General features: G+C 41.6%; 1 protein-coding gene across 1 annotated transcript in view; it reads right to left on the bottom strand.

The window, feature by feature from the left end:
• Positions 1 to 19,844, bottom strand: part of LOC128664876 (uncharacterized) — a 48,805-nt gene extending 28,961 nt beyond the window's left edge. The window contains 5 exon segments of the mRNA XM_053719676.1: positions 2,034 to 2,464; positions 2,772 to 2,902; positions 18,563 to 18,804; positions 18,807 to 19,299; positions 19,302 to 19,844. Of these exon segments, the coding sequence (XP_053575651.1) occupies positions 2,034 to 2,464; positions 2,772 to 2,902; positions 18,563 to 18,804; positions 18,807 to 19,299; positions 19,302 to 19,844 (1,840 nt within the window).
• Between the last annotated feature and the right edge of the window lie 4,408 nt (positions 19,845 to 24,252).

Here is a 24,252-nt window from a genome sequence, read left to right as displayed (position 1 = left end):
TGCTCAGAGCAGGCGGACAGGGTTATGGAGCAGCGGTCTTTAGACCGCTGCTTCATAAGTTGTGTTTCTGACTCGCCAGAAACACGGCCCTTCCAGCTCCGTACGGAGCTTGATAAATGGGCCTGTTTATGTGTTGCAGATATTTAACCCTTATGCTCCTTTTCCTTATGTACAATAAATGTATATAGACTTGATGCTATAATCCCTTTAAGAGAAAATGTCTCCTTAGTCTGTTTCCCCCCCCCCCCCCTCATTTTGGTTTAAAATGTTATACTAATTATTCCTAGAATTGGGGATTTTTATTTTTATTTGTTATTGTACTCTTTTCTACACATAATTTTATTATAGAATTTTCTGATTTGAATAGTAGCGATTAGCTAATATTTTTCCAGATCTATATCTATGTATAACCCTGTAGTACAGATCTATACACTCATATGGATGCCACATTTGAATTACCTGAATTATGTTCCAAAACATTCCCAAATATATTTACTTGTTTTTCTATAGATATACACTTTATAGAATAACCTTAAAGAGTACGTTTATTTGGTATTTATTATTTAGGTATAGCTTTAATGGGAACATGCTTGAGCTTAGTAGGAACATAAATAATGAGAACTTATTTGAAAAGTTGTTATTAATACAAGCCAATGATTGGCCCTGTCTGTTATTGCCAAAAATTCATAAGGTCATAGTCAGAGTTGAAACCATTAGGGACCCTGGTTTTTAACTTAAAAATCCAAAATACTTCCTGTCTACCCAGAATTGTCTCTCTATCCCCACCATTCTTTGGTGGTAATACCCTCTCTATAGCAGTCCAGGAAAAGCTACTTGTATTTTTGTTATGAACCGTGACAAAATGTTGTACCAACGGTGTACTGGCTATTCCCATTTTTATGGAGGATAGATGTTCCCTTATTCTGGATCCAACATCTCTTATTGTAAGACCTACATACTGTTTCTGACAGTCTCTGCATGTAATCAAATAAATAACAAACGTGGACCTACAGTTCATACACATTCGTTTTTGGTACTCCTGTCCTGTATATGTTGAAATGAAACTTGCCCCTGTGTCCACTTTTCCACAGGCTACACAATTAGTATAGTGACATTTATACATGCCTCTAGATGTCAACCATGATGAATCTTGTGTCAGTTCCCTACTCGGTAGTTTAGTTGGTGAAACCATATTTCCTATGCTCATATTCTTTTTATATGCAAATCTGCAATCTTTGACATTTAGATCCGCTAGGCCATCATCTGCTCTCAATAAGGGAAGATGTTTTCTTATTATGTTACAGATATTAGAATATTGCCTGCTATATGTTGTTATAAACAGTAAGTCATTAGATGAATCCTTCTGTTCTGCACCTCTTCTTTCATTATCAAGTAAATCTTTGCGGTTCAATTTCATTACCGAAAGTTTAGCTGAATCTATCAGTTTTTTCTGATATCCCCTCTGTTCTAATCTCTCTGTTAATAAATTTGATTGTTCACGATAGCTGTTATCATCCGAACAATTTCGTCTTAATCGTGTATACTGACCTTTTGCTATCCCTCTAAATGTGCTTTTTGGGTGGCAACTGGATGCGTGTAGCAAAGTGTTTCCTGATATGGGTTTTCTGTATACTGTAGATTTAACAAATTCCCCATTTGTTCCACTCAGAGTAACATCAAGATAATTAATCTGCTTCCTATCACATTCTGATGTGAATTTTAAACCCACTTCATTTGTGTTTAAACCTCTTACAAACATTTCCATTGTTTCTTGGTCTCCTTGCCAAATAAAGAGCAAATCATCTATAAAACGTTTGTATACAACTATATTCTCTCCAAAAGGGTTCCCATCTCCAAATATGCTGCAACGCTCCCACCAACCCAAGAATAGGTTGGCATATGAGGGCGCAAAACGCTCCCCATGGCGGTACCGCATACCTGGAGATAGAAAACCCCCTCAAACAAAAAATAGTTGTGTTTTAGGAGGAAATCTTTGACCCTTACTACAAATTCACAATATTCTGGGTTCTTACCATGATATTTTTTCATGACAAAAGCTATAGCTTGTAAGCCACTATCGTGTGGTATTGAAGAATAGAGCGATTGAACATCTACTGTTAACCAAGTGAATTTATCACTCCACTCTATATCCGAAACTATCTGCAGTATGTGCTTTGTGTCCTTTACATGGCTCCAGAGATCTAGTACCATTGGCTGTAGGATCATGTCTAGCCACTCTGACAGATGTTCTGAAAATGACCCTATTCCACTTACTATAGGCCTTCCTGCCACATTCTCTGTGCTCTTATGTACCTTAGGAAGATGATTAAATGATGGTATCTTAGGATTGGTAACTACTAGGTACTCACTAGTGGCTTTTTCAATGAAACCTTGTTCTACACCATCATCCACTAAATCACGTAACGTTTTGTTAAAGATATTAGTGGGGTCAGTAGTCAATGTTCTAGAATTTTGTGGATTAGTCAGCTGTCTAAGGGCTTCATTAACAAAATCTCCTCTGTTCTGAACCACTACTGAGCCCCCCCTTGTCTGCGGCACGTATTACCAAATCTTTGTTTTGTGCCAATTTCTTCAACGTTTCCTTTTCTTTGTATGTTAAATTATATTTGATGTTAGTCTGTGTGTAATATAAGTAAGTGAGGTCTTGTTAAACCCTGTTTTGGAATTTCTCTATTATGTTCCCTCTACTCTGTATCGGGTAGAAGGTAGAACTTTTCTTAAATTTTGGGGTACATATAGCTTGTTCACACTGGGTCCCATCCACAACACTTTCTTCTGCTAAAGATTCCAATGTATTCAAGTCACACAGATGCTGGAAATCTGTTTCACTTGCATCCCTGCCAGTGGAAAAGCTAGGCCGAACAACCATGCTCTCTTGTGGCTGGAATACATTGGAAATGTGATTATTCACAGAAAAATATTTCCTCCTAAAACACAACTATTTTTCGTTTGAGGGGGTTTTCTATCTCCAGGTATGCGGCACCGCCATGGGGGCGCGTTTTGCGCCCTCATATGCCAACCTATTCTTGGGTTGGTGGGAGCGGTGCAGCATATTTGGAGATGGGAACCCTTTCGGAGAGAATATAGTTGTATACAAACGTTTTAAAAATGATTTGCTCTTTATTTGGCAAGGAGACCAAGAAACAATGGAAATGTTTGTAAGAGGTTTAAACACAAATGAAGTGGGTTTAAAATTCACATCAGAATGTGATAGGAAGCAGATTAATTATAGCTCAAAGTGGAAAAAGGAGCAGCTTATGAGGACGGCTTTTGGAGCCAAAACATGTAAGGCTGTTGCTACCAGACAGTCCTAATTTTTATTTGTTTGTGCCGAAACTTTGGAAAAGTATTTTAAAGACACCAAGGTGTGATGAATAAAGCAAGAATTTTTACTTAACCCGGTGCCGGTGCTCCTTTTTCCACTTTGAGCTATTACTGAACATTACCCACAGTGAGCACGGCAACCTTTGGGGGTTTGAAGCGAGTTCAGGACTATCCTATCCGGTATGCAGTTCCGGAAAGAGCAGGGGGAGTGGTGAGCTGACGTCATCGGACGCATCAGAGACGTAACCGCGCCCCCTTTTAGCTACGGGCTGAGGAGGGTATGGCAGGCTGAATGGAGGACAGAGAACGCTGAGGAGTACAAGAAAGTACCGGTTGTGATCCGAGAGAGGATTAACGCAGCGCAAGACCCACAGCCTCTACCCAGGGACCGGCCGGCTGACACAGGGGGCACGGTAAGAGAATTTTCACTTATATAATGGAACTCAAACTAATACAATAACATACAATAATATACGCTTCCAACACTTACCACTGCTTGGGCTACTGGCCAGTTTAATATCCGCTATTGCCACCAACATATTTTGCTGTTTAACCTTGGTTGAATATTTGTTTATTACAATAGCAGATTAATTATCCTGATGTTACTCTGAGTGGAACAAATGGGGAATTTGTTAAATCTACAGTATACAGAAAATCCATATCAGGAAACACTTTGCTACACGCATACAGTTGCCACCCAAAAAGCACATTTAGAGGGATAGCAAAAGGTCAGTATACACGATTAAGACGAAATTGTTCGGATGATAACAGCTATCGTGAACAATCGAATTTATTAACAGAGAGATTAGAACAGAGGGGATATCAGAAAAAACTGATAGAATCAGCTAAACTTTCGGTAATGAAATTGAACCGCAAAGATTTACTTGATAATGAAAGAAGAGGTGCAGAACAGAAGGATTCATCTAATGACTTACTGTTTATAACAACATATAGCAGGCAATATTCTAATATCTGTAACATAATAAGAAAACATCATCCCTTATTGAGAGCAGATGATGGCCTAGCGGATCTAAATGTCAAAGATTGCAGATTTGCATATAAAAAGAATAAGAGCATAGGAAATATGGTTTCACCAACTAAACTACGAAGTAGGGAACTGACACAAGATTCATCATGGTTGACATCTAGAGGCATGTATAAATGTCACTATACTAATTGTGTAGCCTGTGGAAAAGTGGACACAGGGGCAAGTTTCATTTCAACATATACAGGACAGGAGTACCAAAAACGAATGTGTATGAACTGTAGGTCCACATTTGTTATTTATTTGATTACATGCAGAGACTGTCAGAAACAGTATGTAGGTCTTACAATAAGAGAGGTTAGATCCAGAATAAGGGAACATCTATCCTCCATAAAAAATGGGAATAGCCAGTACACCGTTGGTACAACATTTTGTCACGGTTCATAACAAAGATACAAGTAGCTTTTCCTGGACTGCTATAGAGAGGGTATTACCACCAAAGAATGGTGGGGATAGAGAGACAATTCTGGGTAGACAGGAAGTATTTTGGATTTTTAAGTTAAAAACCAGGGTCCCTAATGGTTTTAACTCTGACTATGACCTTATGAATTTTTGGCAATAACAGACAGGGCCAATCATTGGCTTGTATTAATAACAACTTTTCAAATAAGTTCTCATTATTTATGTTCCTACTAAGCTCAAGCATGTTCCCATTAAAGCTATACCTAAATAATAAATACCAAATAAACATACTCTTTAAGGTTATTCTATAAAGTGTATATCTATAGAAAAACAAGTAAATATATTTGGGGAATGTTTTGGAACATAATTCAGGTAATTCAAATGTGGCATCCATATGAGTGTATAGATCTGTACTACAGGGTTATACATATAGATATAGATCTGGAAAAATATTAGCTAATCGCTACTATTCAAATCAGAAAATTATATAATAAAATTATGTGTAGAAAAGAGTACAATAATAAATAAAAATAAAAATCCCCAATTCTAGGAATAATTAGTATAACATTTTAAACCAAAATGAGAAAAAAACAAAACAAAAAAAAAAACAGACTAAGGAGACATTTTCTCTTAAAGGGATTATAGCATCAAGTCTATAGACATTTATTGTACATAAGGAAAAGGAGCATAAGGGTTAAATATCTGCAACACATATAGTAGGCTTACAAGTGTTACCGGTTTAGCAATTAAGTTGTAACCAATAGGAATTGTCTGCTGCTTTTAAATATGCTAATTTTATTGTGACTAACAGCAGCTTATGAGGACGGCTTTGGAGCCGAAACATGTAAAGTTGTTGTTATCAGACTATCCTATATATTGCTTCCATTGTTAGGCCAAGCAATTGGAATATTTTTAATGACACTAAGGTGTTAAGAAATAAAAGCTTATTTTTTTAAATATATCTCGCTGACGGTGCTCCTGATTTCTACTTTGAACATTCACTGTTTCTTTCCCACTGTGAGCACGGCTAGTTTTGGAGATCTTTTGCTTAGTTCAGGACTTTCTATCCGGCATTGAGTTCCGGAACGAGCAGTGGCTATGGTGAGCTGACGTCATCGGACGCATCGGAGGAGTAACCGCACCCCCTAATCGCTACTGGCTGAGGAGGGTATGGAAGGCTGATTGGAGGACGCAGAGGACGCTGGAAGGCACAGGAAGGTGTCAGATTGGATCCAAGAAAGGATTGTTACAGCGTATGCTTTGCAGCCTCTACCCAAGGACCGGCCGGGATATGCGGGGGGCACAGTAAGAATTCCTTACACGTTGTATGGGACTGTTGTCATTATAAAGGGAAGACGCTACCAGGGCACACTACAGCTTGGGCTTTATGCCAGCTCATATTCATATTTATATCAAAACATAGTTTTGCCACCAACTTCATTTGCTGTAACACTTTGTTGAAATCTTTCTAGTAACAGGCTTACGAGCCTGAATCATGGTCTTAATGACCAATTCGGAAAAGTCATGCTAAGCTAAAATCAAGCGTTCAATCTCCAATTAGCAGTCAGCTTCAGAGAAACAAGATTTGGATGACGAAAGGGCCCCTGAAATAGAAGGACCTTCCTCAGAGGTAGTCTCCATGGAGATAGAGACAAAATTTCCACTAGATCTGCATACCAGATCCTGCGAGGCCATGCCGGAGCTATTAGAATCACTGACGCTCTCTCCTGCTTGATCCGAGCAATGACTCGTGGAAGGAGCGCAAACAGAGGAAACAGAAATGCCAACCTGAAGTTCCAAGGAACTGCTAGAGCATCTATCAGAAAAGCCTGAGGATCTCTTAACCTCGAACCGTACTTTGGGAGCTTGGCATTCTGACGAGACGCCATCAGATCCAATTCCGGTAAACCCCATTTGGTTATTAACCTGGAGAACACTTAAGGATGAAGTTCCCACTCCCTGGAATGAAAAGTCTGTCTGCTCAGGAAATCTGCTTCCCAATTGTCCACTCCTGGAATGTGGATGGCAGATAGACAACAATTGTGAGCCTCCGCCCACTGAATGATTCGCACCACCGCCTTTATGGCTAAGGAACTCTGGGTTCCCCACTGGTGGTTGATGTAGGCCTCCGAGGTTATGTTGTCTGACTGGAAACCTGATAAAACGGGCTAGAGCCAATTGAGGCCAAGCCATCAAGGCATTGAAGATCGCTCTTAACTCCAGAATGTTTATGGGGAGAGTCGATTCCTCCTGAGTCCAGATCTCCTGCACCTTTAATGAGCCCCAGACCGCTCCCCAGCCCATCAGGCTGGCATCCATGGTCACAATCACCCATGAGGATCTATGAAAGCATGTCCCCTGGGACAGATGTTCTTGAGACAGCCACCACGGCAGAGAGTCTCTTGTCTATTGATCCAGAACTATCCTCTGAGACAGGTCTGCATAATCCCCGTTCCATTGACTGAGCATGCACAAATGAAGCACTCTCAAATGGAATCGAGCAAAGGGAACTATGTCCATGGAAGCCACTATCAGACCAATTACCTCCATACATTGGGCTACTGATGGTCGAACAGCCGACTGAAGAGCAAGTGAAGAAGAAAGAATCTTGTCTCTTCTGACCTCCGTCAGAAGAGACAAGAAATACTTTCATTGATAGAGAATCTATAATGGTTCCTAAGAAGACCACCCTTGTAGCCGGAACTTTTTCCAAATTCACCTTCCATCCATGGGAACGAAGAAAAGACAACAAGATCTCTGTGTGAGATTTTGCTAGATGAAAAGATGGCGCCTGAACCAGAATGTCGTCCAGATAAGGTGCCACTGCAATTCCACTGGACCGGATTACTGCCAACAGAGCTACCAGGAACTTTGAGAAAATTCTGGGAGCTGTGGCTAGGCCAAATGGAAGCGCTACAAATTGAAAGTGTTTGTCCAGATAGGCAAATCTCAGAAACTTGTGATGATCCCTGTGAATAGGAACATGAAGGTACGCATCCTTCAGGTCTATGGTGGTCATGAATCGACCCTCTTAAACCAGAGGAAGAATGGAGCGGATAGTCTCCATCTTGAAGGATGGCACTCTGAGAAATTTGTTGAGGAACTTTTGATCTAGAATAAGTCTGAAAGTTCCCTCTTTTTTGGGCACCACAAATAGGTTGGAATAGAACCCGAGGCCCTGTTCCTGAACTGGGACTGGGACTATCACTCCCAGGAGGGACAGATCCTGCACACACTTCAAGAACGCCTCTCTTTTTATCTGGTCTGCAGATAATCTTGAGAGGTGGAACCTGCCCCTGGGAGGAAAAGTCTTGAATTCTAACTTGTATCCCTGGGTTACTATGCCCCCAGGTCTGGAACATCTTGTTCCAAAGCCTGAGAAAACTGAAAGAGTCTGCCCCCTATTAGATCCAATCCTGGATCGGGGCAAACCCTTCATGCTGACTTAGATTCAGCTGCGGGCTTCTTAGATTGCTTCCCCTTATTCCAAGACTGACTGGGCTACCAAGAAGGCTTGGACTGATCCTGCTTGGTGGAGGAGGGGGAAGACTTATCCCTGAAGTTACGAAAGGAACGTAAATTACTCTGACGTCCTTTCGATTTGTTCTTCTTATCTTGAGGCAGAAAAGATCCTTTACCACCCGTGATATCGGAAATAATCTCTGCCAAACCCAGCCCAAACAAGGTCTTTCCCTTGTAAGGAATCGCTAAAAGCTTTGATTTAGAAGAAATATCTGCCGACCAAGATTTCCGCCATTGCACTCTACACGCCAAAATTGCAAAACCAGATATTTTGGCCCCCAACTTAATGACCTACAAAGAAGTGTGAGTGATAAAGGAATTGGCTAACTTGAGAGCCTTTATCCTATCCTGTATCTCCTCCAAAGGAGTTTCTGCTTGGAGGGACTCAGACAAAACATCGAACCAATAACCTGCCGCACTTGTCACAGTAGCAATATACAACGCCGGTTGCCATTGTAAACCCTGATGAATATACATTTTCTTTAAGAAAGCCTCTAGCTTCTTGTCCATAGGGTCTTTGAAAGAGCAACTATCCTCAATAGGAATAGTAGTTCTCTTGGCCAGTATAAAAATCGCCCCTTCCACCTTGGGGACCGTTTGCCACGACTCCTTAATATAGTCAGCCACGGGGAACATCTTCCTAAAGACTGGAGATGGAGAAAAAGGAATTCCAGCTGTCTCTCATTCCCGGGCAATAATTTCCATAGCATGGTCTGGCACTGGAAACACCTCTCTAGGAGAGGGTACATCAAAATATCTATTTAACTTGCTAGATTTCTTAGGGTTGACAACGACAGGAGTATCGGAGTTGCCAAAGTAATCAAAACCTCCTTTTATAAAACACGAAGGTGTTCAAACTTGAACCTGAAGGAAACCACTTCAGCATCAGAAGAAGGAATTATACTATCCGAATCTGAGATTTCATCCTCAGAGGCTACCGAAGTATCCTCCTTTTCCGACATGTGTGAAAGAAACACTTGCGCCTAGATTTAGAGTTCTGCGTTAGCCGTCAAAACCAGCGTTAAGGGGTCCTAACGCTGGTTTTGGCCGCCCGCTGGTATTTAGAGTCAGTCAGGAAAGGGTCTAACGCTCACTTTCCAGCCGCGACTTTTCCATACCGCAGATCCCCTTACTCTAATTGCGTATCCTATCTTTTCAATGGGATCTTCCTAACGCCGGTATTTAGAGTCTTGGCTGAAGTGAGCGTTAGAACTCTAACGACAAAACTCCAGCCGCAGAAAAAAGTCAGGAGTTAAGAGCTTTATGGGCTAATGCCGGTTTATAAAGCTCTTAAAGGGACACTGTAACCAAAATTTTTCTTTCGTGATTCAGATTGAGCATGAAATTTTAAGCAACTTTCTAATTTACTCCTATTTTCAATTTTTCTTCGTTCTCTTGCTATCATTATTTGAAAAAGAAGGCATCTAAGATTTTTTTTGGTTTCAGTACTCTGGACAGGACTTTTTTATTGGTGGATGAATTTATCCACCAATCAGCAAGGACAACCCAGGTTGTTCACCAAAAATGGGCCGGCATCTAAACTTACATTCTTGCATTTCAAATAAAGATACCAAGAGAATGAAGAAAATTTGATAATAGGAGTAAATTAGAAAATTGCTTAAAATTTCATGCTTAATCTGAATCACGAAATAAAATTTTTGGTTACAGTGTCCCTTTAACTACTGTGCTCTAAAGTACACTAACACCCATAAACTACCTATGTACCCCTAAACCGAGGTCCCCCTACATCGCCGCCACTATAATAAATTTTTTAACCCCTAACCTGCCGACCGCACACCGCCGCTACCTACATTATCCCTATGTACCCCTATTCTGCTGCACATAATATCACCAACACCTACATAATATTTATTAACCCCTAATCTGCCCCTCCCAACGTCGCCGCTACCTAACTACACTTATTAACCCCTAATCTGCCGACCGGACCTCGCCGCTACTCTAATAAATGTATTAACCCCTAAAGCTAAGTCTAACCCTAACACTAACACCCCCCTAAGTTAAATATAATTTTCATCTAACTAAATAAATTAACTCTTATTAAATAAATTATTCCTATTTAAAGCTAAATACTTACCTGTAAAATAAACCCTAATATAGCTACAATATAACAAATAATTATATTGTAGCTATTTTAGGATTTATATTTATTTTACAGGCAATTTTGTATTTATTTTAACTAGGTACAATAGCTATTAAATAGTTAATAACTATTTAATAGCTACCTAGTTAAAATAATGACAAAATTACCTGTAATATAAATCCTAACCTAAGTTACAATTAAACCTAACACTACACTATCAATAAATAAATTAACTAAACTACCTACAATTACCTACAATTAAATCAACTAAACTAAATTACAAAAAACCCCCACTAAATTACAAAAAATAAAAAAAGAATACAAGAATTTTAAACTAATTACACCTACTCTAAGCCCCCTAAAAAAATAACAAAGCCCCCCAAAATAAAAAAATGCCCTACCCTATTCTAAAATAAAAAGTTAACAGCTCTATTACCTTACCAGCCCTTAAAAGGGCCTTTTGCGGGGCATACCCCAAAGAAATCTGCTCTTTTGCCTTTAAAAAAAAGCATACAATACCCCCTCAACATTACAACCCACCACCCACATACCCCTAATCTAACCCACCCAAACCCCCCTTAAAAAACCTAACACTAAGCCCCTGAAGATCTTCCTACCTTATCTTCACCCAGCCGGGTATCACCGATCCGTCCAGAAGAGGGTCTGAAATCTTCATCCTATCCGGGCAGAAGAGGACATCCGAACCGGCATACATCTTCATCCAGACGGCATCTTCTATCTTCTTCCATCCGGCGCGGAGCGGGACCATCTTGAAGCAGCCGACGCGGAGCCATCCTTCTTCACCGATGGACTAACGACGAATGAAGGTTCCTTTAAATGACGTCATCCAAGATGGCGTCCCTCGAATTCCGATTGGCTGATAGGATTCTATCAGCCAATAGGAATTAAGGTAGGAAAAATCTGATTGGCTGATTGAATCAGCCAATCAGATTCAAGTTCAATCGGATTGGCTGATCCAATCAGCCAATCAGATTGAGCTCGCATTCTATTGGCTGATCGGAACAGCCAATAGAATGCAAGCTCAATCTGATTGGCTGATCCAATCAGCCAATCGGATTGAACTTGAATCTGATTGGCTGATTCAATCAGCCAATCAGATTTTTCCTACCTTAATTCCGATTGGCTGATAGAATCCTATCAGCCAATCAGAATTCGAGGGACGACATCTTGGATGACGTCATTTAAAGGAACCTTCATTCGTCGTTAGTCCGTCGGTGAAGAAGGATGGCTCCGCGTCGGCTGCTTCAAGATGGTCCCGCTCTGCGCCGGATGGAAGAAGATAGAAGATGCCACCTTGATGAAGATGCCTGCCGGTCCGGATGTCCTCTTCTGCCCGGATAGGATGAAGACTTCGGACCCTCTGATGGAGCTCTTCTGCCCGGATAGGATGAAGACTTCGGACCCTCTTCTGGACGGATCGGTGATACCCGGCTGGGTGAAGATAAGGTAGGAAGATCTTCAGGGGCTTAGTGTTAGTGTTTTTTAAGGGGGGTTTGGGTGGGTTAGATTAGGGGTATGTGGGTGGTGGGTTGTAATGTTGGGGGGGGTATTGTATGTTTTTTTACAGGCAAAAGAGCTGTTTTCTTTGGGGCATGCCCCGTAAAAGGCCCTTTTAAGGGCTGGTAAGGTAATAGAGCTGTTAACTTTTTATTTTAGAATAGGGTAGGGCATTTTTTTATTTTGAGGGGCTTTGTTATTTTTTTAGGGGACTTAGAGTAGGTGTAATTAGTTTAAAATTCTTGTATTTTTTTTTATTTTTTGTAATTTAGTGGTTTTTTTTGTAATTTAGTTTAGTTGATTTAATTGTAGGTAATTGTAGGTAGTTTAGTTAATTTATTTATTGATAGTGTAGTGTTAGGTTTAATTGTAACTTAGGTTAGGATTTATTTTACAGGTAATTTTGTATTTATTTTAACTAGGTAGCTATTAAATAGTAAATAACTATTTAACAGCTATTGTACCTAGTTAAAATAAATACAAAGCTGCCTGTAAAATAAATATAAATCCTAAAATAGCTACAATATAATTATTCGTTATATTGTAGCTATATTAGGGTTTATTTTACAGGTAAGTATTTAGCTTTAAATAGGAATAATTTATTTAATAAGAGTTAATTTATTTTGTTAGATAAAAATTATATTTAACTTAGGGGGGGGGGTGTTAGTATTAGGGTTAGATTTAGCTTTAGGGGTTAATACATTTATTAGAGTAGCGGCGAGGTCTGGTTGGCAGATTAGGGGTTAATACTTGAAGTTAGGTGTCGGCGATGTTAGTGAGGGCAGATTAGGGGTTAATAAAATTTATTATAGGGTTTGCGAGGCGGGAGTGCGGTGGTTTAGGGGTTAATACATTTATTATAGTGGCGGCGAGGTCCGGTCGGAAGATTAGGGGTTAATAAGTGTAGGTAAGGTAGCGGCGACGTTGGGGGGGCAGTTTAGGGGTTAATAAATATAATATAGGGGTCGACGGTGTTAGGGGCAGCAGATTAGGGGTTCATAGGGATATTGTAGGTTGCTGCGGTGTCCGGAGCGGCAGATTAGGGGTTAATAATATAATGCAGGTGTCAGCGATAGCGGGGGCGGCAGATTAAGGGTTAATAAGTGTAAGGTTAGGGGTGTTTAGACTCGGGGTTCATGTTAGGGTGTTAGGTGCAGACTTAGGAAGTGTTTCCCCATAAGAAACAATGGGGCTGCGTTAGGAGCTGAACGCTGCTTTTTTGCAGGTGTTAGGTTTTTTTTCAGCTCAAACTGCCCCATTGTTTCCTATGGGGATATCGTGCACGAGCACGTTTTTCAAGCTAACCGCTACCGTAAGCAACGCTGGTATTTAGAGTTGAAGTGGTGGTAAATTATGCTCTACGCTCCCTTTTTGGAGCCTAACGCAGCCCTTCAGAGAACTCTAAATACCAGCGTTATTTAAAAGGTGCGGTGGAAAAAAAACACGCGTAGCTAACGCACCCCTTTGGCCGCAAAACTCTAAATCTAGCCGTTGGTTAGCCTGTACTGGATCAGAAACCTTACTATCTGATTCTTTAATTTTCCTCTTATGCCTCCCCTGAAGCATGGGGATGGCAGCTAGCGCCTTAGATACTACCGAGGATACCTGGGCAGCAATTTCAGCCTTCAAATAAACTCCATCAGGAGCTTGTGAGGAACCGCAGGGCACAGCATGTGACGCCAAAAAAGTTTGGGACGCTTGAGGAGAAGGCTGTGGCATAGCCTGAACAGCCTCAACCTGAGAGAATGGTGGCTCAGAAACAAAAAGTCTATCTTTATACATTAAAGTTCTTTCAATACAAGAAGAACAAAAAGGCAAAGGGGGTTCAACTTGTGAATCCAAGCAAAGCTTGCACTTAATGGAAGGCATAGACTCTTGGTCCATATTGCCAGCAAATTGCACAAAAAGACAAAAAAAAAAATGTTTTCTTTATTTTTGATACTGTCTCTTTAAATGTTGTATCCCAAGTAAAAATTCCCTTAACGGTCCAACAAAATCTTTTACAGCAATTTCTACAGTCCCCTTAAGGTTAAATAAAGTTGATAAGATCAAAGGCAAACTTAACCTTAAATATTGCTTTAGAAAATATCCCCCAAAACCTCCTATGCAACCTCTACACCTCAGAGCTAAGCTAAGATGCTTACCTGCCCCTCACTGCACACTCAACCGAAGGAAGGCAGATGGGAAAGAAAACGGAGCAGCTCCGTTGTACCGTTGTGGAAGAAAATACTGTAGGCTGCGACAGAGAGGAAAGCGCACGCTCTTAGACACGCAGAGGCGGTCCTGTCGGCCATAATAAGCATGTTAAAGAAAAACCACAGTGCTAAAAATATATCCCCTGAAAATAAACTGAGCCACCAATAATTCTATCTCTCAATAAATGCCACTCAGTCCCCTGCTTCCTGCCCATAACATCCTGAGCCTCAGAGATAGCAAAGTCCCATAAGGGGCGCAGTATAAAACTGCTGTAGTGCCAGAGTCTCCTGCAGCCTGCACCCTTTACTGTCCAGCAGGAGGACAGCTCACTTGGCATGAGAGGAAGCCACTCCTCACAGAGACCTGTGGAAAAAGAAGAGACAGAGTAAACCTACTCTGGCTTTCTATGTGAGGGCAGCAATTTGTTAAGAAAACGCACCCCACACGTTCCTTACTGCTTGAAAGCTACCACAGTCCTACTGAAGAGACTAACGTGGAGTACAGCTATACCCAACTGTCAGGAAAGACCAGAGCAAATCTGCTCAGGATTTCAAAATAATAAAATCTTGATAGAAGAAATTCTTTAACAGACACCTAAACTTCACCATGACGATAGTGGGGAGGGAAGTGATACTTAACAGCTTTGCTGTGGTGCTCTTTGCCTCCTCCTGCTGGCCAGGAGTGATATTCCTAACAGTAATTGATGATTCCATGGACTCACCGTATCTTAAGAAAGAAAACCCTAATCTATAATAAACTACCAATAGCCCTTAAAAGGGCATTTTGTAGGGCATTGCCCTAAAGTTAACAGCTCTTTTGCTAAAATAATTACAACAAACACCCCCTAACATTACAAACCCCCACCAACCTCCAAACCTACAAAATAAAAAAAACCTAACTAAAAAAAAACCTAATCTACCCATTGCCCTGAAAAGGGCATTTGTATGGGCATTGCCCTTAAAAGTGCATTCAGCTCTTTTACTGCCATTAAAAGGGCATTCAGCTCTTTCTCGGCCAATTAAAATATAAAAAGCCCTAATCTAAAAAAAAACACACACCCCAAAAAAGCAACAAGAAAAAAAACAACCTAACACTAACACCAAAATCTGTACTCAAAGTTGCTGAAGTCCGGCCAAAGATCTTCATCCCAGTGGGGAAGCATCTTCATCCAGACGGCTCCATCTTCATCCATTGCGGGACCGGCATCTTCTTCATCCCTGCAGTGGCGGAGCGGTCCATGTGCGGAGACGAAGGTCCATCAGCCCGATGTGGAGGTTCTCTTCATGCAATCGTCCGCCACACACTGAGGATTCAATGCAAGGTATCCCTTGCATTCCTATTGGCTGAAAAATTAGAATCAGCCAATAGGAAAGAGAGCTGCTTAAATCCTATTGGCTAATTTGAACAGCCAATAGGATTTAAGCAGCTCTCATGAAGACAGGACCTCCTCCTCCGTGCATCAACCGCTCTGCCTCTGCAGGGATGAAGAAGATGCCGGTCCCACGATGGATGAAGATAGAGCCGTCTGGATGAAGATGCTTCACCGCTGGGATGAAGATCTTTCGCCGGACTTCAGCAACTGTGAGTACCGATTTTGGGGTTAATGTTAGGTATTTTTTTTGGGGTGTTTTTTTAGATTAGGGCCTTTTTTTAATGGGCTGAAAAAGAGCTGAATGTCCTTTTAAGGGCAGTAAAAGAGCGGAATGCCCTTTTAAGGGCAATGCCCATACAAATGCCCTTTTCAGGGCAATGGGTAGAGTAGGTTTTTTTTTATTATTATTTTGTGTGTTTGGGGGTTTGTAATATTAGGGAGGGTTTGTTTTTATTTGTTTGCAAAAGAGCTGTTAACTTTAGGGCAATGCCCTACAAAAGGCACTTTTAAGGGCCCTTGTAGTTTATTATTGTGACAACCAGGGTTAACCAACCCTGCGCCAGTCACTTTGGCACAGAAAGAGTTATCAGACCCCTTCTACTGTCACTACTCTGTCACAGTTTAGCCACTCCAACAAGCCTGTGACTTAGTTCAGTGGGCTAAAGAAATGCCCAAAACTACCCTTTAATGCCACCCACACTAAACTAAAACTATATCTAGCTGCCACCACTTAAGATTATATGATATGGGAAATCTTAAGGAAAACTACAGAAAATTACAACTTAAATCCCAGATTACAATTTAGCAAAAAAAAAATATAACATAAAATCAGAGTGCTAATACTACCAGTCTTAATACTACCAGTATCTTTCAGTAACGTGGTTCAAATATTAGACAAAGGCCAAAGCTTAATAAATGAAGGTTTATTATGCAAAAAATTAGCACAATGCATTAATAATAAAAAGATATTAACAAATAGAATTACACAAGCAAACCGTTTTTAAAATAAAAAAGAGAAAAAGCAGAACCATAATACTTTACTAGTCTTGGTATCTGTGCCAGGGAGATTGGCCGGAAAAGATGGTCTCTCACTCTGTTGGTATATACAGCATCCCATGTCAGAAGAACAACTTTACATGTTAAAACACAAAACTTTATACCTCTTTCCATGATATCAGACTGCTTGACCCTCCTTCTTTGCAGGGGCTGGGAAACCCCCTATCTTTTACAACAGTCAATAAACTCTAAGTCTTTGCCTGAAATTATAGAACACATTAAAATCTACACAGTAAATCTATTGCATATATACAAAAAGGCAATCTCTTAGGGATATTGTGAGGAGTATTTTGATACCTAACACCATGTATTTTGCATTCTTTATGTTCCTGAAACATTATTTCTGATAAAGGCACCCATGTACAGAGCTGGCTGTCCTATCACTGACCCCAGTGTAGTTCCTGGATTGAGGCTCTGTTTTCTGTCATGCCCTCTGCTGACAGTCTGAGCCATAAAGGTCTCTTCTGTGTATACTACAAAGTATTTATGAGGGTCCTGGCACATCAAAGGGAACACAAACATAAACACAGGACACATTTCTTCTTTAAAACTAAATGTTTTAAGCACAAAACTACATAATATTAACCCCTTAGCCTCTCAATTATGGGGTATTCGTGACACCTCCCCCAAATTAGAGACGCAAAGGGAGGTGGCCACAAGCCACTCCAGCTGCGTATCAAAGGGAGCTTCCCCTTGCTGTGATAACGCCATTACCAGACAAATTGCACATAGCAGTTTTGCCATCATGATGCCCTCCATTTAAAAATGACACACTATTTGCTCTACCAAGCTGATTTAATATATTACAGGGGCCCTCCCGTGCAGCCTGTAGCTTGTTCTGCCTCATGGGTGTTAGTACAAGAACATTTTGCCCCATCTCATATACTCCCTCTCTGACAGTAGAATCCTGCAACTGTTTTTGTAGGAATATGGCATTGACATCTCTGGGTTTTGCAGGTACCTCCCACAATAAGATTTGCATCTTGTCCCTGAAAGGTACATCATACCTTGTTACAGAGGTGTCTGTGAAGCCTAGTTTCTTTTCACCCCCTCTGACTGTATTGTGTTTTGGCAGCTTTTGATTAACTACCCAGGGATCTTTTCCCTCCACCTGAGTAGAATGCCTCTACTCCTGCACTTTGTTATGGTTGGAAGGGGGTTGCCTAACTGCCCCCCTCTTCTTCACTGTGGTTCCTATCAGCTGAGCCTGCTGGGGACTCTGACTCTGCAAACCTGTCAGTGTATCTGCTGAATAGCACTGTGGGCTGTGTAAATACACTACTCTGTACTCCTCCCCCCTGCATATGCAGTCTGTGTCAGTCTCTGTCCCTAGTTTGTGCAGTCTGTTTATAGGTCACAGCTGAGGTTACTGGGGTCTCTGTCACCCACAATCTTTCACACTCACTCTGGGAGTCCTTCAAAGAGTATCCTGTACCCTCCTCCCCCACACACTCTGGATTCTGGGGCACTGCTGCTTCTGTCTTAGAGTGGGCTACATTCTCCCCTTCTACTCTATTTCTCACAGTCAGTCTGCCACTTTACATCCTCACACAGAATTTGGGATCCTTCTGACACTGGTGCAGACAAGCACATATCTTCCTTCTGCCATTTGTCCCATATATCTGTCCCATATATCCTGTCTTTCCACAGGGGACTTAATTGGTTCTGGCACAGATTGGCACACACCATCCAGCATCCCAGTCACCCAGTCATTCTCTCCCCCCATGTCCTCACTTCCTTCTATAGAATCCACTGATTCAATCACAGACAGACACCCACCACTCATCTGCATTCTCTCACAGACAGTTTCTCCCTGTACAGTTAAACTCTGTTCAGGCACAGACAGACCCACACAGTCTATCTGCCTTTCTCCCCAGTCAGTCTCACATTGTACAGTTAACTTTAATTCTTTAGATACTGCTGGTTCAAGCACAGGCAGACACACACCATCTATCTGTCTTTCTCTGCAGTCAGTCTCTCCTCTTACAGTTTCACATCTCAGCACAGACACCCCCAGTTCAGGCACAACACTTTGCACATTTGCACTCTGTCCTCCCTCCTGGTCAGCATGTCCCTGAGCTTTTTTACACCCAGCCCTTTGCACATTAGTGTCTACAGCTAATGTCACAAGGTCATATGTAGCATTGTCAGGCACATACATAGATAACAATCTACCCAGATCAGTCCCCAGTAAAACATAATTAGGAATATTTTCAGATACCCCCACATTTCTTAAACCTCTCCCGCTCCCCAATCAAGATATACACGTGTCATAGGCACTGCAAGTTGCATTCCCCCAATCCCTTTAACTGCTACAGTCCTGCCAGGAATAATGTCCTTAGAGCTCACCAGCCCTGGACACACAAGAGTCACTGCTGCACCTGTGTCCCGAAGCCCCAGTGTTACCTTAGCTACGACAATCACAGGTTGCAAGTTCTGGTTGCTTTCCTCTGGTCGTGTAATGAACAAAACAGGTGCTGGTACTTCTGAGGTATTACCCCCTCCAGCTGATGACATCAATGTAATCTTCTCTGAGCAAGTGGAGCTGATGTGGCCCACTTTGTTGCAAGCAAAACACCTGCGGGTATCCTCCTGCCCAGGTGCAGCACTCGCCCCTTCTTTCCCAGAGGGAACAGACACATTAAACAAATGCACAACAGGCTTTGTACAGGGGGGACGTGGAGCAGCTCCTTTCCAGGTTGATGCCCCCTTAACAAAGGATTTTCTCCCATTCCCTGGTTGGACCTGTTGGCTGTGTAAATATCTGCCAGCTCACCCGCTTCTAGTGATGTTTTGGGTTTACGATCCAAAACCCATTCTTGGACTTCTGCTGGGCACAGCTGCACAAATTGCTTCTTCACCATTAAATCTTCAAGCTCTTCTATAGTGGCAATCTTTATCCCCTTGGTCCACTGTTTAAAAGCTGTTGTCAGGCTTCCAACAACTGCAGCATAGCTCTTGGATGTACCCTTCTGCAGAGAACGGAATTTATTTCTGTATACTTTAGGAGTAATATTATACCTCCTTTGCAGTGCAGCTTTAATGGCATCATAGTCCTGATCAAACTCTGAGGGTAGTTCAGCAAAAGCCTCCAGTGCAGGACCTTTCAGGCCAGGGGTAAGGTACTTGGCCCACTGCTCCCTTGGCAACTGGAACTGTCTGCAAACTTTTTCAAAGCTATGCAGGAACACATCCACATCGCCATCTTTCTCCAGAGTGAGAAAATTCTCTGCACACACTCTGGGAACAGAAGGGTCTCTAGGTTTACTAACAAAAGGTGAGACCATCCCTCACTCCAACTGTGCAAGCTGTAGCTGATACTCTCTCTCAGCCTATCATTCATCAGCCTGTCTTTCAGCTGCCAGAGACTCTCTCTCAGCTTCTCTAGCAGCCTATCTCTCAGCTGCAGAAGCATGTCTCTCAGCTACAGCAACCTGTCTCTCATAAAATATTGCAATCAGCTCCATGCGCAAACTTGCATCCGCTGAGCCCATATGTTTCAGTACAGTTTGCAAATAATAGTCCAATAGATCCCCAGATCCTGATGAGTCACTGCCCACAGTTGCAGACATCTCTCCTGAGGCTTCAGCTGGTGTGGCCTGGCTGTTATCATATTCTGTAAGAAGTTGTATTAGTCCCTCTTTGTTCTTTCCACAGGATGGGATATCTCACTCCTGACATAACAGTGCCTGCATTTCATTTGTCTGCTGCTGGTATGCCTCCATAGTAAAAATAAAATAGAAAAGAAAAACAGAGAATAGGGAAGGGGACTGTTTGCAATGTGTGACTATATAATGCACTGAGTTTTAGCCTTTGGAAATTGTGAGAGTCACAATTTCTTTTAGTACTGGGATTTTCACACTAGCAAATCCATAAGCACTAAACTCTAATAAAAAAATGATCTACACCGCTGCCCACCAATTTGTGACGACCAGGGTTAACTAGGCTGACCATATTGCCGCTTTAAAAAGGGACACATATGAAAAATACATATGTCAGGGCTGTTTTCAGGGCTGTTTAAAGAAATGGTTTTGTATAAGAACCCTCACATATGTATTTTTCATATGTGTTCCTTCTTAAAGCGGCAATATGGTCAGCCTAGGGTTAACCAACCCTGTGCTAGTCACTTGTTTGGCACAGAAAGGGTTATCAGACACCTTCTACTGTCATTACTTTGTCACAGTTTAGCCACTCCAACAAGCCTGTGACTTAGTTCAGTGGGTGCAAGGGTTAACAACACTCTCTAGTCTGTACTAGACGTAAAAGAAATGCCCAAAACTCCCCTTTAATGCCACCCACACTAAACTAAAACTATATCTAGCTGCCACTACTTAAGATTATATGATATGGGAAATCTTAAGAAAAACTACAGAAAATTACAAATTAAATCCCAGATTACAATTTAGCAAACAAAAATAACATAAAATCACAGTGCTAATACTACCAGTCTTAATACTACCAGTATCTTTCAGTAACGTGGTTCAAATATTAGACAAAGTCCAAAGCCTAATAAATGAAGGTTTATTATGCAAAAAATGAACACAATGCATTAAAAATAAAAAGATATTAACAAATTGAAATACACAAGCAAACAGTTTTTAAAATAAAAAAGAGAAAAAGCAGAACCATAATACATTACTAGTCTTGGTATCTGTGCCAGGGAGATTGGATACAGATGGTATACAGCATCCCATGTCAGAAGAACAACATTACATGTTAAAACACAAAACTTTATACCTCTTTCCATGATATCAGACTGCTTGACCCTCCCTCTTTGCAGGGGCTAGGAAGCCCCCTATCTTTTACAACAGTCAATAAACTCTAAGTCTTTGCCTGAAATTATAGAACACATTAAAATCTACACAGTAAATCTATTGCATATATACAAAAAGGCAATCTCTTAGGGATATTGTGAGGAATATTTTGATATCTAACACCATGTATTTTGCATTCTTTATGTTCCTGAAACATTATTTCTGATAAAAACACCTATGTACAGAGCTGGCTGTCCTATCACTGACCCCAATGTAGTTCCTGGATTGAGGTTCTGTGTTCTATCATGCCCTTTTCTGACAGTTTGAGCCATAAAGGTCTCTTCTGTGTATACTACAGAGTATTTATAAGGGTCCTGGCACACAAACATAAACACAGGACACATTTCTCCTTGAAACCTAAATGTTTTTAGCAGAAAACTACAGAAAAACATAATTTATGCTTACCTGATAAATTTATTTCTCTTGTAGTGTATCCAGTCCACGGATCATCCATTACTTATGGGATATTAACTCCTCCCCAACAGGAAGTGCAAGAGGATTCACCCAGCAGAGCTGCTATATAGCTCCTCCCCTAACTGCCATTACCAGTCATTCGACCGAAAACATGCAGAGAAAGGAAAACCATAGGGTACAGTGGTGACTGTAGTTTAATGGAAAAATTACCTGCCTTAAAGTGACAGGGCGGGCCGTGGACTGGATACACTACAAGAGAAATAAATTTATCAGGTAAGCATAAATTATGTTTTCTCTTGTTAAGTGTATCCAGTCCACGGATCATCCATTACTTATGGGATACCAATACCAAAGCTAAAGTACACGGATGACGGGAGGGACAGGCAGGCTCTTTATACGGAAGGAACCACTGCCTGAAGAACCTTTCTCCCAAAAACAGCCTCCGAAGAAGCAAAAGTGTCAAATTTGTAAAATTTGGAAAAAGTATGAAGAGAAGACCAAGTGGCAGCCTTGCAAATCTGTTCAACAGAAGCCTCATTCTTAAAGGCCCAAGTGGAAGCCACAGCTCTAGTAGAATGTGCTGTAATTCTTTCAGGAGGCTGCTGTCCAGCAGTCTCATAGGCTAACCGTATTATGCTACGAAGCCAAAAGGAGAGAGAGGTAGCCGAAGCTTTTTGACCTCTCCTCTGACCAGAATAAACGACAAACAGGGAAGACGTTTGTCGAAAATCCTTAGTTGCCTGTAGATAAAATTTCAGGGCATGGACTACATCTAGATTGTGTAGCAGACGTTCCTTTTTCGAAGAAGGATTAGGACACAAAGATGTAACCACAATCTCTTGATTGATATTCCTGTTAGTGACCACCTTAGGTAGGAACCCAGGTTTAGTACGCAGAACTACCTTGTCTGAATGAAAAATCAGATATGGAGAATCACAATGTAAGGCAGATAACTCAGAGACTCTTCGAGCCGAGGAAATCGCCATTAAAAACAGAACTTTCCAAGATAACAACTTGATATCAATGGAATGAAGGGGTTCAAACGGAACCCCCTGTAAAACATTAAGAACTAAGTTCAAACTCCATGGTGGAGCAACAGTTTTAAACACAGGCTTGATCCTAGCTAAAGCCTGACAAAAAGCTTGAACGTCCGGAACTTCTGACAGACGTTTGTGTAAAAGAATGGACAGAGCTGAAATCTGTCCCTTTAAGGAACTAGCGGATAAACCCTTTTCTAAACCTTCTTGTAGAAAAGACAATATCCTCGGAATCCTAACCTTACTCCATGAGTAACTCTTGGATTCGCACCAATATAAGTATTTGCGCCATATCTTATGGTAAATCTTTCTGGTAACAGGCTTCCTAGCCTGTATTAAGGTATCAATAACTGACTCAGAAAAACCACGTTTTGATAAAATCAAGCGTTCAATTTCCAAGCAGTCAGCTTCAGAGAAATTAGATTTTGATGTTTGAAGGGACCCTGGATCAGAAGGTCCTGTTTCAGAGGTAGCGACCAAGGTGGACAGGATGACATGTCCACTAGATCTGCATACCAAGTCCTGCGTGGCCATGCAGGCGTTATTAGAATCACTGATGCTCTCTCCTGTTTGATTCTGGCAATCAATCGAGGAAGCATCGGGAAGGGTGGAAACACATAAGCCATCCTGAAGGTCCAAGGTGCTGTCAAAGCATCTATCAGAACCGCTCCCGGATCCCTGGATCTGGACCCATAACGAGGAAGCTTGGCGTTCTGTCGAGACGCCATGAGATCTATCTCTGGTTTGCCCCAACGTCGAAGTATTTGGGCAAAGACCTCCGGATGAAGTTCCCACTCCCCCGGATGAAAAGTCTGACGACTTAAGAAATCCGCCTCCCAGTTCTCCACTCCCGGGATGTGGATTGCTGACAGGTGGCAAGAGTGAGACTCTGCCCAGCGAATTATCTTTGATACTTCCATCATTGCTAGGGAGCTTCTTGTCCCTCCCTGATGGTTGATGTAAGCTACAGTCGTGATGTTGTCCGACTGAAACCTGATGAACCCCCGAGTTGTTAACTGGGGCCAAGCCAGAAGGGCATTGAGAACTGCTCTCAATTCCAGAATGTTTATTGGTAGGAGACTCTCCTCCTGATTCCATTGTCCCTGAGCCTTCAGAGAATTCCAGACAGCGCCCCAACCTAGTAGGCTGGCGTCTGTTGTTACAATTGTCCAGTCCGGCCTGCTGAATGGCATCCCCCTGGACAGATGTGGCCGAGAAAGCCACCATAGAAGAGAATTTCTGGTCTCTTGATCCAGATTCAGAGTAGGGGACAAGTCTGAGTAATCCCCATTCCACTGACTTAGCATGCACAATTGCAGCGGTCTGAGATGTAGACGTGCAAAGGGTACTATGTCCATTGCTGCTACCATTAAGCCGATCACCTCCATGCATTGAGCTACTGACGGGTGTTGAATGGAATGAAGGACACG

This window comes from Bombina bombina, chromosome 1, assembly GCF_027579735.1.
Source record: "Bombina bombina isolate aBomBom1 chromosome 1, aBomBom1.pri, whole genome shotgun sequence".
Lineage (NCBI taxonomy): Eukaryota > Metazoa > Chordata > Amphibia > Anura > Bombinatoridae > Bombina > Bombina bombina.
This window is presented reverse-complemented; position numbering and strand designations above follow the sequence as displayed.